General features: G+C 37.5%; 1 protein-coding gene across 1 annotated transcript in view; it reads right to left on the bottom strand.

The window, feature by feature from the left end:
* Positions 1-18,155, bottom strand: part of USH2A (usherin) — a 372,326-nt gene that overhangs the window by 339,432 nt on the left and 14,739 nt on the right. The window contains exons 3-4 of the mRNA XM_059467734.1: positions 2,223-2,358; positions 976-1,039 (exon numbers count right to left, since the gene is read on the bottom strand). Coding sequence (XP_059323717.1) covers positions 976-1,039; positions 2,223-2,358 — 200 coding nt within the window. The remainder of the gene's footprint in view (positions 1-975; positions 1,040-2,222; positions 2,359-18,155) is intronic.

Here is an 18,155-nt window from a genome sequence, read left to right as displayed (position 1 = left end):
ACAAACAGGACCTGACTACTTCTGGCCAGCCTGAAACGATTGGATTAATCCAGCATGAGCTGGATAACAAAGGTAACATCTCTTTGTAATGTGCTAGGAAGGGAGGCTGGAGGGCAACAGAAATTGCAGTGGCAACAGTAATTTGGCCTCAGGAACACAGGAAGTCAAAGCAATTGCCCAGGGCTCTGTGGGCTGAGGGAGCTAAGTCATTGGTGGCTTATGGTGACAACTTCGTCTGAAGAGCAATGGACAGTGGCACCTCAGGGCAGGGGTGTGTGTGTGGGGCAGGGGAGCACCAAGACTACCTGACAGGGATACCATGGGGAAGCGAAACCAGAGGAAAGCAACAGCTAAGCACGGGAGCCAATCTTCCAGCCACAAAGCCAGCATGCCAATCCTAGGAATGGCTGTCCTGCCCATCAGACTGGCATCTGAGTGGTCCAGTTTTGACCCTGCAGCTCCCTTCCTTGCCCTACCGTTTACACACAGCTCGGGGGAAGCTTATCAAATCTTATCCACCAGGACTAAGCTTATCAGCACACACTATTATGACAGAATTATGATGAGTAGGTAACACCTAGACAGTTTATAAGCACTGAAATCTAGCAACTGGATCTACTCTCTGCAGAATACATACTAAGTCAGGTTGTAGCAAGGACAACAATAACAAGGAGAGCACATATTTATTACAGTGTTTGCTTCACTACATATACACTACACACACCACTACATACATCAAGCCTATTTAAGCAACAGTTCAAAAGCAAAACACATTCAGTTGTTGAATTTATTTTAACTCAAGATTTTTTAGATTAAAGGTAATCTTTGAAATGAGGCTCAGGGAACTACATCGTCACGAGCAATTATCTAAAGAAAACATCTGAAAAGCACTACACTTTGGGAAATAAGCATATTGTTATCTACACTTCTTTCTCACCACACTCTTATTTTGCTACAAAAATAAAAGTTCTTTACCTGTTTGTAAGTGCCACTGAGTAAAATCGAAAATCTTGCATTCTTCCAACAAATTGCTCTAAACCTAAGGAAATATACTATAAATAATCTATTGAGCAGAAGGCAGCTTTGTACTGCATGAGAGCACCTTTAATTCAGCACTCAGAAATCTCTCTTGCACAATTACCCCTCCTGAATGAAACCATCTTGGGCCTGGACAAAACTATAGAGGGCAGTGACTTAATTTTTTTGATAAAAAAGAATGATTTATAATAACTTTATAAGAACATTTTGTACCTATCTCTTTTCTGATTAGAGAGGTGGCACAGGGACCGGCTCATTAGACAGAAGTAATGAGCCAGTCCATGTGCCACCTCTAATTAGAGAAGAGATACAGTAGGTACAACTGTACCTATCAATTTATACAATAAAGATAAAAAGCATTTTAAAAGATTCCTTTCTTTTACATGATTATTAGCTATCCAGCATTCAGAATCAAAACCACAACAAAGTACATTTCCAAATACAAGCTTTAAGAAATGGGGAACAGACTACTTTCTTGCCCAAAGCCACAATAAAACTGTTTATGGGACATATTTTAGAACCAGCTTCAAATTGTGCATGTTCCTGAAGAGCAATAGTTAGTGTTCTTATACCTACAGAGCCAAGAATTAGTGAAAAGTAACCAAACATCCCCCACTGTTCTTCAATGATCATGTCATGAAATAGAACATATAAAACTCTACATGTAGATGAAGAGTAAAACTTTCAGGCATTACTAGAGCCTGAAAGATTCTCATTCTGCCATGGTTTACATGAGTATTGATAAAACTGAAGAACACAGCCAGAAACCTTCAGCTCTCTTCCTGACTCTGCAGAGAGAGTAGTCTAGTCGCCATGCAAAATTCCATTCTGAAACAGAATATATATTCCCTATATTTACTCAGAAAAACTACAGGCAGAAATTAGTGGAACAAGTCACTTTACATACATGTTTTAGAGAATTCAGGAAAACCCATCATATAAATTATTATCACCTACCAAACATCAATCTATTCCTATACATAGATGTTTGGTAGATGATCATAATTTATTCTATCTTCAAGCCAATCTTTTGAGAAAGATAATTGAAAAATACAAATTTTCTTCCACAGTAAGGTATTACTTCTCACTATATATGTAATTAAATTACTCACACGCTTCTTTTAACCACATAATGTATATTTTGATTATTCCAGTGCATTCCACTAAAGTACTACAAGATTTACCTGTGAAGCTTTGTCCAATTTGCAGAGTACCATCATCATCAGTATCTATAACTGTTCCCATAAGAGTCCTTGAATCAAAAGCTGTGTTATCATCTTCCCAACCATTCAAGAAGAAACTAATTCGGCTGTGATGCACCTATAGAATCAAAGGGGCAAACACATGCTTTATCATGCAATCACTTTAATTTCTCTACATTTTTTTGTCTATCACTGATTAACTGGTAACATTACCTCAGGCCATTTGTTGTGTGTCTTTATTTTTGGTGCCTACTGAAGCAGTTACCTCTTTTTCATTAACATATCACCACTCAGATGCAGAGGGTATAAAATTTATATATATATAAATAAAAATGTACAGGGGTTAAAGAAGGAACTACAGCACAGGGATCTGGTGGAGATGGAGGGGAAGGGAGGAAAAGAAGGGTGGGTGTGTTTCACAAGGTACAAGGCTGGTTACAGCTCCACCACCACTTTGGGCCATGGGCACATGTTACAGCTGTCACAGCTCTTCTCATACATCACTTCAAACAGGCCTCAAGGGGCTGCACACCATGCTCAAGATAATCAAACACAGGCCTCCAACAGCCCCCAAAATGCCTCCCTAACCCAAGCATGCTTCTTCTACAAGGGCTGAAGGGAACGGTATAGGAACTGCCTACATCTGCTTTACACCCACTGGGTAATTCCCTTTCATCCAGGGAACCCTTGGCTAGGAATATGCACTCAGCCAGCACCCCAGGGCACTGTTTTCTGCAAGTGCTCCCTTTCCTGCCAATTCATTTTAAATCTGAGCTAACGTTCAGAGAAATTCCTTATGGCATTCTCCCAGCTCCACAAAGTCAAAAGATGCTGAGCTTTGACAAAGTTGGGGGTTTTTTGCATTAGAAATGCTCAGACTTAGGTTACCCAAAATTAGGAAAAGTTTAATAATATGGGAGTGCCTCTCAGCCTTACATTATATGAAATTCAGTATTCTCATTTTAAAAATCCAGGCCCACACAAACTGAAAACCAGAAGTATTATGGCTATATTCAGGTTTCCATTAATGAAATTAATTATAGAAACTAAGTTGGACTTACCAAAAATTTTTATTTCAGTAAGTTTATTTGCAAAAAAAATTAAATTACTTGTGTTTTAGCAATGTTTAGCTTGGATAAAGCTTTTTTCACATGATAACTTGGTAGCTTTAAACTTTTGAAACACCATTTTGCTGCTGCCAATTAAGAGAGTATTATTTTAATTTTGCAGGTACATATGTCTTGTGAATCAAGTCTATCAAGGCAAATAAAACTAGAGTGCTTTAGCCCATCTTGACAGTCATGCCAATCAAAAGAAAATAAACCTGGAATTACTGCTTCCATAAGAACAATACCTATGTGAGGACACAGAAGGCTTACAAGCCAGAATAATTTGTTGCAAAAAAAGGAAAGACAGAACTTATTTACCAGTTAACAAAATATCAGCTTGAAAACCACAATATAAGCACACACAATACTACTCTGATAATAAAATCTTTCAAATTTCAGACCAAGATAAATGGACACAATTATCTATAAATCTGAGCTCAGATGATCAGCATCTGGGCCTTGAGCAACATGAGTCTATCAGCATTTTAAGAAAGAAAACATGAAATAAAATGGAGGGGTTTGTTTGGCCTTTTTTCTTTTGGCTTCACACAAGATTATACAAATGAATTTTTCCTCCTTAAACTGTACTTTCAAACATAAACATGTATGCTGAGCTTTATTGCCATTTCCAGATTCAGTCAATATTTCCCAAATTTAGACAGGAATATTTATTGCCCTTTCACTGATGGAAATTTGAAGGCTATTATAATAATTACTAAGCCTTGAGATTTGTTCAAAAAGTTATTGCATATGAGTTTCACCGCTCAAAATACATCTCTCCATTTTAAATTATCTTTTGTGTTGACACATCAATGACCTAAATATAACAATTTCTTTATTTAATTTTAATACAAGGCCCTCTAAACATCTGATGCCCTATTTGCAAGAGCCTAAGTATACGTATATATTGTGGTTACATTGCATTTTTTCTGCATCACATTTTTTACAGCCTGTTACTGTCATTTGGTGTTTGACTGTTATCATCATAAAAGATACAGGCTTTTCTACTTTGTTATTTGTAGCATTATCTCATGTTTTACAACATCTTTGCACAACATGCCTGCACATGAAATATAACTAGTGAAAAGTTCTCAGTGGTATTAATGCATAAAAAAGAATGTGGTTCCATCTCTACTGTCTTTACCCAGCCAAAAGCTGATGAACAGCCAATTTTCCTTTATCACATTAGCACAGCCATGAGGGAAACACATTTGTTCTAGTCAGCTACACTAAAGATACTATTACCAATCTAACATATACATGTTTTATATCAGCAGTATTCTCAGAGTATGAGGGAGCCAACAATATATTAACACTAGCATGACAGTTTATTTAAGAAAAGAAAATTGTCTCTGTAGAGGGACAGAAGTTAGAAATGTATGGCTAAAGCTCAGTGTCACTGGTCTAATAAAGGTAATAATTCTTAAGCTTTCTTTATAGCAGGTAACACTCCTGTGGCAGCTCTGTCATATCATTCAAATAAAAATGTTGCCTTTTACAAGTTTAAGAGTACCTTTATTTTTAGTCAGATATGAAGCATGTTCCCGCTTTCCTGTTTCCACTGTAAAACATTTCTAAGGGGAATTCAGAAATGGGCATGCTCACCCCCATCAGCTTCTTGAAAACTTACTGTCTCAGGCACAGCTTTATAGGACCTAATTCTGCCTCCCCCTGTGTCAAGCAGAGTGTTCACCCCCATGCACCCCATACTAAAATCAGGGGGTCCATTCATGACTTAAGACTGACAGAATTGGGCCCTAAGTGACCAGGTATTTTTACTTGTTGAAAATAGGTGACTAATGACAATTTTAAATCTCCCTCCCCCCTCCCCCACCACCAATCTCTTTGTATTAAATAGGATTTAGAATAGTTGGGTTTAATATAGCACATCCCCAAGGTAGCCCTAAGCACTTTACAATGCTGAATTGGATATCAGTAGTGCAGTGACTGTGTAAGGCAAAGGCAGCAGTCATTATGCATTTGGCAGTAGCTCAATGTAATGATCCCCCTGCTGGTTATTAAAGGGGGTATGAATATCTGACATGGGAGGAAAATGTAGGAGGGAAACCATGTGTGGTATAAAAAATCCCAGTGGCTCTCCACTGTGGGAGGAGAGGAGGTCTCAAAGTTTGGTGTCAGTTTAGACTAAGCTAAATAGGAAAAGGCTGGCACCAAATGGGCTGTTTGATGTAGTTATTTAAGGTCTCCTGACCGTTAGCATTAAATTCCATACAATAGCACAGAACTAAAAGACACTTTCTCTCCTGACTAGGACAACAGGATTATGCCCCAGTTGTCCTTATTAATAACGTTCAATAAGAATTTGCCCCAAGAGAGTAACAAGAGATGGGTAGGAAAGGTTGGCTGTGTGGTTGTGCAGAGCACAGGACCAGAAGCCTGGGACATCAGCACTCTAATCCCAGCTCTACAACCACCTCTCACTCCTGTGCTTCCCCATCTGTCAGATACAGCAAATCACCTCTCAAGGAGGTGGCAAGGATTAGTTACTAAGATCCATTTGCTCTGAAACTACATCAGCATCTGCCAACATAGAACCTAATACCAACTCCAAGCAATGGAAAATCCATTTGATGGTGAACTGAGGTGGTGAAAGATATCAATACTCTTTCCTCTAATAGCACTCTCGGTGTGATCTGGAAGAGTTTCAAAGATGAGAGGTACAAGGCCAAAGAGCTGACAGGCAAATTCCTTCAGTGCATCCCAAGTTAAGCTTATAGCTCTCTAGCACAAACAAACTGTGCATCAGAGACAGCAATACCAAACAAAAGCACTTCCTAGCAAGGAAAGCTTCCCTGCCATATGGGTCACAGTACTGCAGAATCACAGACAGGGTAAGGTTGGAAGTACCACAGTGGATCATGTGGTACAACCTCCCTGTTCAAGAAAGGGTCATTCCAGATAATATATGGCACAGGATTGTGCCCATGTTACTGCTAATGAGACAGGTACAGGAAATTTATTATAATTTTATTTTCTTACCTAAAGATCTGTGCTCTTCAGATCCTACTCACAAAAACACAACAATGAAATTTAACATGAATTTTGCCACTTGGTTTGAATCAAGTAGAACTGTCATGCAAACAAAAGCCAGTATCTTCACATATTAAGTGCTAACAGAACTGCTAACTTCCACTACATTGCAGTAATCTGTGTGGCAAAAAAGAAACATCACAACCAAATACTCCAGAGCAGTTGCACTGGTTAAGAGACTATGGCAAAAAGCAGAAGCTCCTTGACTGAAGAATACCATGGGTTCTTTCTTTCTCTTTTTTTTATATAAGCTTTGTATTGTACTGATATTTATAGGTATAATGCATATTGGTATACCAATGTATAAATAAAGAAACAGTCCAACAGTTACAAGTAAAGAGTATAATAGGTAGAGTAAAAATATGTAGTAGTACAATAAAAATTAACAATATGCTTTTTTCAAAAAAACAAAAAAAGCCTAATATTCCTCATTATCAACACAGAGGCAGAAGACATTTTGATACCAAGTAAAAGACACAGTTATACTGACTCCACTTTTTTGAACTACGATGACCCTTTCGAAGCTGAAGCCAGGTTGGGGGAGTTCTGAGACTACAATCTACAAAGTTTTGGCTGTCACATAATAACACCCACATTTATTACCTTGAAATGTACATGTGTAATATCGGGCCCACTTAAGCAACATACGCTTTTTCTTCACACGCATTAATCATCCTGTCATCAAAATGTCCTCTTACATATATATAAAGGCAACTGAGACAATTTTAGTCTCTTCCTTGTGGAATTGAATTGCACCATTTCAGCCAAAATAAATGAAGTTAACGGAACCTTTTTTCAGTGAACACTATGATCTTTTTGCATTAGTAAGATTTTTCCATTACAAGTTGGTCCTAATATTGGTCCTAACCAATATACCTCATGGAAAATGATTTCTAATAAATAAGATAGGAAGGAGAGACATAGAAAAGAATTCTTTATAGTTGATTTTAAAAAAATCCCTAAGAATCCCTAAATGTATCACAGCAGAGCTAAAGATCACTAACCAGAGATCAAAGCTTTACAGCACTAAATGACACACAACCAAGGCAGTAGCCTCATTTCCAAATATTTTAATTTGTAATTAGTGTATGCTTCAAAGACACCTGTTTTTCAGTTAGTACAACCTTATCCTTTATGTTATCCTTCCTATTCCAATATTTACTGGCATGGGAAAAATTTATTAAAATATTACAGGTAAATTATAGGGAGTTATTTCAAGACAACATTAATCTTCTCCACTGGTTGAATATACATTCTTTTTACCCTTACTAATAAGAGCTTCTAGCAACCATAAAATACATTTTAATCCTAACATTTCCTTTCATCATCTTTTGTTCTAATAACTAGATCACAGTGTCTGGCAAGACAGATTAATAGAACAGAAGGATTGCTTCCCAGATTTGCAGGCCATAAATGAGGAGTTCCACAACAGAGAGAACTCTGGCACCAAAAATGAAAGCAATAGAAAAAAAATCTTTTCCAGTCATTTAAGCCAAATGATACCAACCCTGGCCTACTTAGTTTTCCAGCCAACTTAGTGATGGCAACCACTTCAACTGCAGCTTCAGCTCTTACAGCTATTCAGACCATCACACAAAGTCTCAGATGGAGGGGCAGGACTGACTGACACAGGCCAAACAAGGACCAAAAATGCATCTCCCAATACTAGAAAATTACTACATTCCAGTACATGTAATGGACACCACTGTTTTCAAATAAGATTTAAAAGGAGCAGTTCAGGGATATACAATATATAACTGACATGAACAAGATTATTCAAAAAACCATGTATCTGTATACTAAAAAAATTTTTAAAGCAAATTTTTAAGTTCAAGATGCAAATTTAGCTAGTTTGCAAATGCAAGTTAAATTTAAAACTTAATACAAACTAAAACACAATGTCCATTTCTCAAATACAAGAAAAAAACCCAAATATTCCCCAAATAAGAGAACAGAAAATAAGCTGTAAGAAAACTCAAGCCTGTTTTCATTTTCCTTAAAGTACATCCTATTTGCACAGCAGGCAGTTATTCAGAACTAGAAACAATTATTATAAAGAAGATGATACACAATATGAAGAATTTTAAAATGTTTTATGAGAAGCAGTTAGGTAGCTACACCATTTATCTGTAAGGCAGAAAAAAATGGGGAGGTGGCGGGGGAAGCTCAATTTATTTTCCAAATCAGCAAGCTAGCAGGAATGACCCCTCCCTTTACTTGTATTAAAAACTAAAGCAACTCCAGAATCAATAAAGTTACACAGGCTTTACAGAGATGTAAATAAAAGCAGAAGTTAGCATAAATGATTTGCTTAATCATTCAGAAATAACAAGGAATCAGAGATTATGAGAAATCAGGAGAAGCTGAAACTCACTCAGCTCAAAAATTACTACACAACGTACCATTACAATTGCTTACTGTTACTTAATTTGGTGTGGTTCTTATAAAAAATTCCAGCTAAATATGGCTTGCTATCTGTTAAATTAATCAAGATTCAGAAAACCTTTTTTTCCTTCTAAATGTATTGTTGATTTGTGTCAGGAACTTTCTCAATAAGTCCATCCTATAGAATCAGACAGTGTATTAACACATTTTCTCCCAAGGTGAGAAAACAGATTAAGGTTATGACCAAAATGACAGGCCTGTGGCTTCCTTGAATACTTTAATAGAGTCAACAAATCAACAGTGGCCACTGATGACAACAGAGGAAAGAAGACAATAGGTGGAGGGAGGGGAATTAGTGATGCTACTATAATGGTGTAATCAGAAACTTGAGCATAAAAATCTTTTTCACCTTCAACCTGTCTTAATGTGCTCTTTTTACTTGCTCATATAAAGACATACAGCATATTTACCACTGGGGGACATGTGGGTTCATGTATTTCCTCTGCAAAAGCAGGTGAGAAACAGTTAATAAAGCAAGAGTAAAGGGCTTTTGCATATCAAAGAGAGGAGATGCACACAGGTATGTATTTCAGTATTTTCTTGCATAATTGCAAATCTTGCTGAAGATGCAATTACAAAGGCTTCCACACAGCTTTAATATTTCATAAATGATTTTTCTGTGAAGAGGAAAGGTCAGTGATATGGACTAAGCAAAAGAATTTTGGGGGAAAAACCAGGATGAAACCACTAGCATGAATCCAGGCTTACTTTCAGCTGTCATTTAAGCAGAGCTAGTGACCAAAAACCATATTGTAGCATTTCATATTTTTTTTTTTTAATCTGAGCACCTATGCATCCCTAAATTGATGAATCAGAAACAGCAGACAACTTTCTGCCACAATTCAACACCTTTCCTCACTGAATAAATTGCAGAATTTACATACCTTGAACATTCATTTTAAAGGATCCTTCCCTAGCCGTCATTTTTGCCTTATTCTCATTTTGCATTATTTGACTAATTTTTACTTCCTCTTTTTTCTCTACTATATTTACATTTAGCTTTAAAAGGAACAACCAAACAAAAAAGAAAAAACAACAGCAAAAAAAACCCCAAACAACGTGATAAATGTAGTGAATACAGGTGGAATCAGATTCTTGCTCCCAAGTATTATTTTTCTCAAACACTAATACAAACAGGGAACAAATCAGGTTAACCTGGAAAGGAGAGGGGCAGGCACTGATCTCTTCTCTGGTGATCAGTGGTAGGGCCCAAGAGAATGGCATGAAGCTGTGTCAGGGGAGATTTGGGCCAGACACTGGGACAAGGTTCATCACCCAGAGGGTGGTTGGGCTCTGGAACAAGATGCCCAGGGAAGCGGTCACAGCCCAAGCCTGACAAAGTTCAACAAGTGTTTGGACAATGCTCTCAGGCACTCTTGGTGCTGATGCTATACAGGGCCAAGAGCTGGACTTCTATGATCTGTGTGGGTCTCTTCCAACTCAGGATATTCTACGGTTCTATGACCCCAAGATCCCAAAACTCTTCTACTCTTCCCAAACCTTCAGGTAATATATCACCCACCTTATGACTGCTCCAAAACTAAAGAGGTTCCCACAGTTTAACCTCTGCAGATGCACTCTTAGCCATCTTCTACTCCACACATTACTCACCAGCACTAGTACAGAGCCTGCTCCTACAGTCCCATATGGCTTAGCCATGCTTACAAAGTACAAAATGAAGCCTAGCCCAAATGTAAAACCTTAGCTGAATGGATAAGTCAAGAATAAGAACTATCACTGTGATGACATTATTGCTAGAGATGTTTGGGCAGATGTTTTACATACATCAAAGTCTCCTGTGGACTTTTTTTTTATTTTCCCTCTCTCAGAGATAAAGCTTACAACCTTTAAAATAAAAAGAGTTCATTTTTAGTGTTTTGTGCTTTGCATTTAAATTTTTTTTAATCTGGAATGAAAATTGAGACAACAGAGGGAACTTGGCAGATCTAAGGCTTGGCAAGAGATAATGAATTTATGTAGCAAACATATGAGAACAAGGATATGTCAGGAGGAATTTGTCTATGAACTTGTTCTCAAACAGACCAGCAAAGACACTAATAACTATGTTAATAGGGATGGGGGTTTGGGGGAGGGAGGGCTGTGGAAACTAAAGAATAATATCCAAGAGGACAAGCCAGCTCAGACAATTTATCTGCATAACACTTGACAGACAAATGGCACCTTCTGCACCAGCAAAAGAACTGCCTGACGAGTTTGCCAGTGAAGCTGGTGCTGCTCCAGCTATAACCCTGTCACAATTTCAAATCTTCAGTCCGTTTTTAGTTTGTTTGCCCAACAGCAAATGCAAAAGCTATAAACAAAATAAAATCAATTTTATCTGCTCTTATTAAATTATTTGCTCACATTTCTAAATTCCTCTCCTTCCACATTCAAATACTATACTAGCTTCACATGGAAAAAATGTAGGTTTTGAGCTGTAAGAACTCCATGTCCCCAGGCAAACCCAAATTCATCCCTCTGTATTTCAGACCTTGGAAGCAACTTAGCTGCAAGTCTGAAGGAAAAGAACAGAAGGTGATAGAGGCAAGGTGCAACCCTGGCTACTATGGAGGTTTCAATGTGATGTTTTTCACACATATTTAGTTCTCAGGACAAACAGCATTTTACAGGAAGGAAACAAAGAGGGCTCAAAGCTTTTCATTGCCACCACTAACATAAGTAACAACATGGCCTGGGACTTCATTATGATGATTTTCAAAAAAGGATGCTTAAGTTACCATCCATGGTTAGGGGAAATTCCTTCACTTCCAACCACTCTGTCATTTCTAGAAGGAAGATCTGCCAATATAGTTCTAGGCTGTGATTATCTAACTCTTGCCAAAACTACAGAGTCAACTCTGTCCTCTCACCAGAACACATCAGTCTACCTGAAATATGCAACTAGAAACATTTTAATTTAAGTATTTTATTTTGGGTTGATTCATATCAAAATTCAAGGATGCTGCAATCCTATTATTCACTGAGAGGCGGAATTTAAAAAATCTCCCTTTCAGAACCTCCTTAAGCTCTATAGGAAAATCAGCCTTGCCTTTAAGAAGAGAAATTGAATTTGTGAGTGGAAACAATATATGTACAAGGCATTTGGTGTTAAATCACTGATTTTTACTTCAAAAGCAGGATGGTGCTTTAAGCTGACTAGGAACCCACAGAGGGAAATGGTTTGAAATAATTCAAAAGTTTGATTCTTTAATATGTTCCAAATGAAGTTTCAATGCAAGCAAGTTCAGCATAAACAGGATTAACTAAATGAATCAAGGATTGAAACTATTTTAATCCAGACTATTTTAGAACTGTTATGAGAAATTACAAGGAAAGATGCCTTTCTTTGGAAAATTTATAGGGAATGCTAACACACATCAGTATTTGATGACACTGTGCACAATTTTGTCGCAGAATCCAGACAATTTTAACTTTCACTAACATAATAGGGTAAGAACACCTGTGCTGACTATATTTCCCTGCAGGCCAGAAAACTGACAGAATACCAGAAAAACATTCCAAAGAGAATAATGCTTTTTTATCTTTGCTTATATCCTCTACCTCTTCATTTTCTTATCCTCTTCTTGTTAGACTTTGACAGACACTTTTCCAGAAGTTCCCGATAAAATAAAATCTTTCATTAGATAGATTTTGAAATTAAAACTGCCTAAATGGGAAAAAACCACCATTTTTTAAATACCGAAATTGACTCATCACAAAATTCTGTCCAGAGATAACAAGTGGAGTGACTAGTACTTCAGCTGTGAGTTTATTTAAATGTAGACATACACATGCAGTATTAGGAAGGCAAAAACAGGATATGAAATAAACATAAGGCATCAGCTCTAAGCTCACTGTCAAGAATATACCAAGGCTTCTAACCACAGAGTTCAGCTGAAGGTAACTATCTGTCAAATGTAATCTGTGCAAGTGAATATGCTTAAGCTGGTGCTATGAATCAACCAAAATTGCTTTGGTCTTATTGACATTCAATTGCAAGAAGTTGCAGCTCATCCAGTCCAATAGACATCTGACAACACCAAGAGTGCTTCAGTGACAGAAAGCTTTAAATATAGATGCAACTATCATCACAATACACATGGAACTAAACTTTATGATCCCTCATACCATCTTCAGAAACAGGGCATCAGTTAAATGCTATAAGACCACATGGTCATCCTCTCTGCCTGTTGCCAATTCCTACAGTTAACAAATCACTGCAATTTAAAAAAGAAAAAAGAGAGAGTACAGATTGACAGAAATAGACCATTCAATCTTCCACTAATGTCCCATTAAATCTCTCCCCAACATCCGCTTCTGCCATTATAATCTTTGTTCACCTTTTGAAAATAAAATGCGAGATCAAAATTTGTTCAAACTGTTTGCATTAGTTAAGGGGCAGATCTTCAGCTACTACAAATTGCCTTCAGCTTCAGCAATGTCCTTTTTCACCTGCCCAGATTCAGACCTCAAATAAGTTAAATTTACTTTCTTCCTCACATCTGTTCTTTGAAACAATATGTCTGATAATGAGTGTATGTGGGAGATTGAACAATAAAGGAACTTGCACAGAGGATCCCAAAAGCAGACACAATTTGTGTCCTAACTTTACACAAAAGAAAGGAATACCACTTGCAACCATGGATGTGTTTGTTTCACTCTCGTCTCTCACAGAAATCCTGCCAGCACAACACAATGTCTTTTTCTAAAGATTTTCATATTTCCACACCATCTACACCAGTTGTTATATTCTCCCACGCTTTCCCTTCCCAGCTCTGGCTTTCCTTGCCACACAGTGAATTGAAATCATCCCAGATTCACAAACAGATAAAAGAAGTTAGGAAAGAAAAAAATGTCTACTGTATACAGCTTGCAATCATGTTTAAGGGGATGCATAGTGTGGTTTGGGGGAGAAGAGGGGAGACAGACTCCTGCTCACATTATAAGCACTCTGAACAGTTATGCCCACAGTCTGAGAAATGCAGTGTGAAAAAAACAAGAGACTTGAGGAAGAAACCTCATCAGGGGACCAAAGTGACAGAAGTATCTTAAAACAGAAGGGCTGGAGAAGATAAAGGGACAGCAGAAGAAATGGCAAAGAACAGCGAAGGGGAAGGAAAAAGCATAAGGTCGGGAGGGGCAAGTTGTCTCTTTGCCTTTCCTTCTTTTGCCTCAGGCCCATATCGGCCTTTCCTTTTCTTGACTTAACTGGGATGAATTTTAATTGCAGCCTCTCTACGTGTTTTATACACTATGTACTCTCTACTTGTGTGGAGTGGATTTCCCATTCATCACAGGATTGCAGGCAAAAACCCCAGGAGCATTTTGCTTTCCTTCAAAGTTAGCTTTGCTAAAATCAATAACTTTAGGGCTGCTTCTCCATCTAGCCCATACCCCCACCCCACAACCATTTCAAATTTCATGATTTTTGATCATTTGATTTTGCTTCTTGTCTCCACATACAGAGTTACAGTTACAGCTTTTCCATAACGGTGACAGTATTCTCCGCTGCTTCATTAACAGCATAAAAATAGCAATCTTAGAGCAACAGCAGAAACATGCTCTCATTTGTAGTTTTAACACAGTTCATATCATAACTGATCTCTAACAATCTCTCTCCTTACTGTCTTCTCTTCAATACACCAGCATTCTTCAAATCAAAGTTCTGTTTTTCTTAGGGACCATTGCCTGTCTTAAATACTTTTATGGCCAGGGCTTTTTTTCTGACCACCAGCAAGTCTGGTACAACAGCCAAGAATCACAACTACACTAAACTGTCCTTAGCTTGCACGCAAACCTCTAAACTTAGCTTTTAAAAAATGTAGTTAAAGAAAAAAACTAAAATGGAGGTAGTGAGAACAGGAGTGTTTCCTACTGCAGATAGAGTATTATCCCTCAGCAATATTGTTACATCTCTTTCAGCTTAATATTAGCTCTCCCTTCACTGAAACTGTGTATCTTGGCATTTTAAATCCCCCTTCATTTTCCTGGTTGTCTGTCTTATTCCAATAATATCTTTCTTATCCTTGAAAACATGTCACTCCCATTCAGCAGTCTTATTACATATGCTCCTAGCATTTGTATAAAAGATATTTAGCTTTTCTCTTTGCCCTCCTTTACTTTTCTTTTTCACTATCTCCTACAATGTTAATCCCTTCTCAGTGGGAAATGGTTTTCCTTCAATCCAAGTCTTTCTTGTCGTGCATAGATCCACTAGTTCAGCTCGAATTCCCTGAAGAACAACATAAATTTAAAATAAAAAAAAAAACAAGGGGGGAAGGGTGTAAGGGAAAAGGAAACCTGAAATGCTCCTGAAACAATTAACTTTGTTCAAGATTTAGCCATTTATTAATATAAATTTGACCATAAACAGTAAAATCAAAAAGCAACTGGAACACAAGATTGATCCATAAGGCTTAAAAAGAACTAAGAGCTATTTCTTGAACAAAACCTTCAAGATGCAAAAATGCAAGTGACAGCAAACAGAATGATCGAAAATCAGAAACATACAAATAGTTCATTTTTCATATGGGGTAATTTTAGTAGTATTTTAAAAACTGAGTGATGTAACCCACACTCAATTATCTAATAAACCAGGCTGGAGACAAAGAAAGATCAATGTGAAAAGAGACAGCTTTTGAAATGGACTATATTTTTAAAGAATCAGTATTTTAAAAAGTAAACACCACTTTAGAATCAGCATTGAATCAGAGATTAGCGATCCTTTTGCACAGAGTAATCATTCCAAGTACAGATTGGCAATTTTAGCTTAATCTTTTGTTGGTCCAAAGTTTGAAATCATTTCATTAATATGAAGAAGTATTAAAATGGTTAACTACAGCTATTCCACTTTCTACCCCAGCCAGCACTGCACCAATATCCTTTATAGCCAGGGTCAGTAGAGCTGTATCAATCTGTTACTGATGCCTCAGGACAGAACACATCGGGGCAGGGGAGCGGCAGAGAGAAGCCAAGAGAGCAAAACTGCAAATACAGATTCTGTTAGAAACTGAAGGAATTAACAAATAAGCTTTGCTCAACTACTATTTTAACCATTGATAAATTCGATTCTTTTTACAAGGAAAGCTTTAACAAGTGACACCTGTGCTGTAAACGAGTTCCAAACAAAAAACAATATGAGAGGATCCTAGTCACAAGATCTGAAAATACATGAAGAAAAATTGCTTTCTTGCTGCATAATGATTCTATTTTCCCCAAATCACAGAAGAAATCAGATCCAACATTCGATGATCACTACAGTATCATGAAAGAAGACAAGTATTAAGGATTCAACAAGCTGCTTTTTAGTAGCTAAAACTGTTACACAGACTTGCCACAATTAATTGAAGCAAAAGGTCAGAAAGTACACTTTAGATAATCTCATAACAATGCATATTTTCTCTCTGTCCCCTCCATTTAAAATACAGTAAAACCACTGATTCAGAATTTTCACGAACTACTTGTAATCATGTAAATTAGGGATGAGATGTGGATATCATATGAAATGTCCCTTCTGAATAAAGTCTTCTGCTTCACTAGTCAAAGAATAAGCAGATACCTGCACAAATGAGGGGCGCTGTTACTAATGTACAATTATTAACCTTTTATGACACTATCAGCTACATATTAAATTCTAGTCTTTTAAACTGACTATATCTGAAGATTTTGCACCATTTTACACCACTCAGTACTATGGCTCCTAAGTAATTCCCAAACTTAATGCATGAATACACGGTTCTACAAAACAGAGCTGAACAGCTCTGCTGGGACTGAAAAGTTGAAAATCCATTCCTCTGTCTTTTTTGGGGGATGATTTACATAAGAAGAAAGCAATTATTTCTGCCCTCTGAATGCCTTGCCACAAAAAGTTCCATGTATCCAGTTAAGGGATTTTTGCAAATAAAGTCTCATCTCTTCTTTCAGGGCTTAGTTTCTTTTCATGGTCAAGGAGCCACAAAAGTCTGTCTTTGATTCTTTTCATATTCTTCCCCACAACCTTACTTCAGGCCTTTCCCTCCTCCTCTGTGCCCAGCTTTCTTCCATCCATCACAAAGTCCTTTAGAAATGGTCATTCAACTACTCCTTTGTACTCTAACTCTCCAACACTCTTTTTGATGGCAACTGTAAGCTTCAATTTTCATTTTTTATAATAACTGCTTTTTTCCAGTTACTAAGCATCTTAGCAGCCAAGCTTTGCCAGAGATCCAAACTGTGCTGTTAATTCCACTCAGACCAAAAGGGACTTTGGAGGACAGTGTTTTGGTAGCTTATTATCAGTAGTTTATTATTGGAAAAAGTGAAATGAAATCGTTTATGCATCAGCTCCCTCAACTACATTTTGCTGGAGATGGGCCAGGAAATGACCAGGGGAGGCTACTTACAAAGTTCATAGTGATCTCCTAAGCACTTCAGAGTACAGGCCTTGAATTAAGGCACAGAAAAGCCACGAAGATTACTGAACAGCACAGAGAAGGATGTCAATAAACAGTTTAAGAGGAAGGATAAAGGCCCTTCAAACATAATTAAATGCACTCAGAAGTCCAGCAGAAGAGTGGCAATGCAACCTGTTACATGCATGACTTACAGACAAGAGGTACATACATAAGGCACAAGTAAGTAGTAACCAGAGAAGCTCAGAAAGACAACAGACTTTTTCTTTTGACCAGTCCTGATTCCAAGAACCACTCAAGTCCCATGGGACACGGTCATCAAGCTGGAAAGAAAAAGGCACATACCTCTGAGTACTGAGGATAAATCTTCAAGGGTAAGAATTTCAATGTAAAGAAACAGAAGTTTAAAGTTCTGAAATGTCAGATTAGGAGCAATGTTGATGGTTTATTGTATGCTGCCACTGAATACCACATGATGATTTGCTCAGAAGTGCAACAAGGATGACCCTCACAAGATAGATGGGCCACCTACAATCAGTCAATAGCAAGGTACACCTAAACACCACCTGAAAGAAGAGAAGAGAGGTTTGAGAGGAAAATATTTTGGCTTTTATTCAGGAGGCAGAAGATAAAAAGCCAGTGCCATTCTTTGAAATGCTGCCAGTATCACAAAGGGTCAGACAAGCAAGGCTGCATGACTCTGCACACAAACAGAGCTTGGAAGAAGGGATTTAGGTCAATTCCAAATCGAAACCCTTTTCTAGAACAGATAGAATTAAAGGAGGGTCAGCTGCTCCTATATCCAAATAAAGGCAGTTTATTTGTGTATCAAGATGGGAAAGAAATGAAAAGTTGGGGGAGAAAAGTCAATTATCTAAACCAGAACTGTCTTAACTAAGCATGCACATAGACTGTAAATT

This window comes from Ammospiza nelsoni, chromosome 3, assembly GCF_027579445.1.
Source record: "Ammospiza nelsoni isolate bAmmNel1 chromosome 3, bAmmNel1.pri, whole genome shotgun sequence".
NCBI lineage: Eukaryota > Metazoa > Chordata > Aves > Passeriformes > Passerellidae > Ammospiza > Ammospiza nelsoni.
This window is presented reverse-complemented; position numbering and strand designations above follow the sequence as displayed.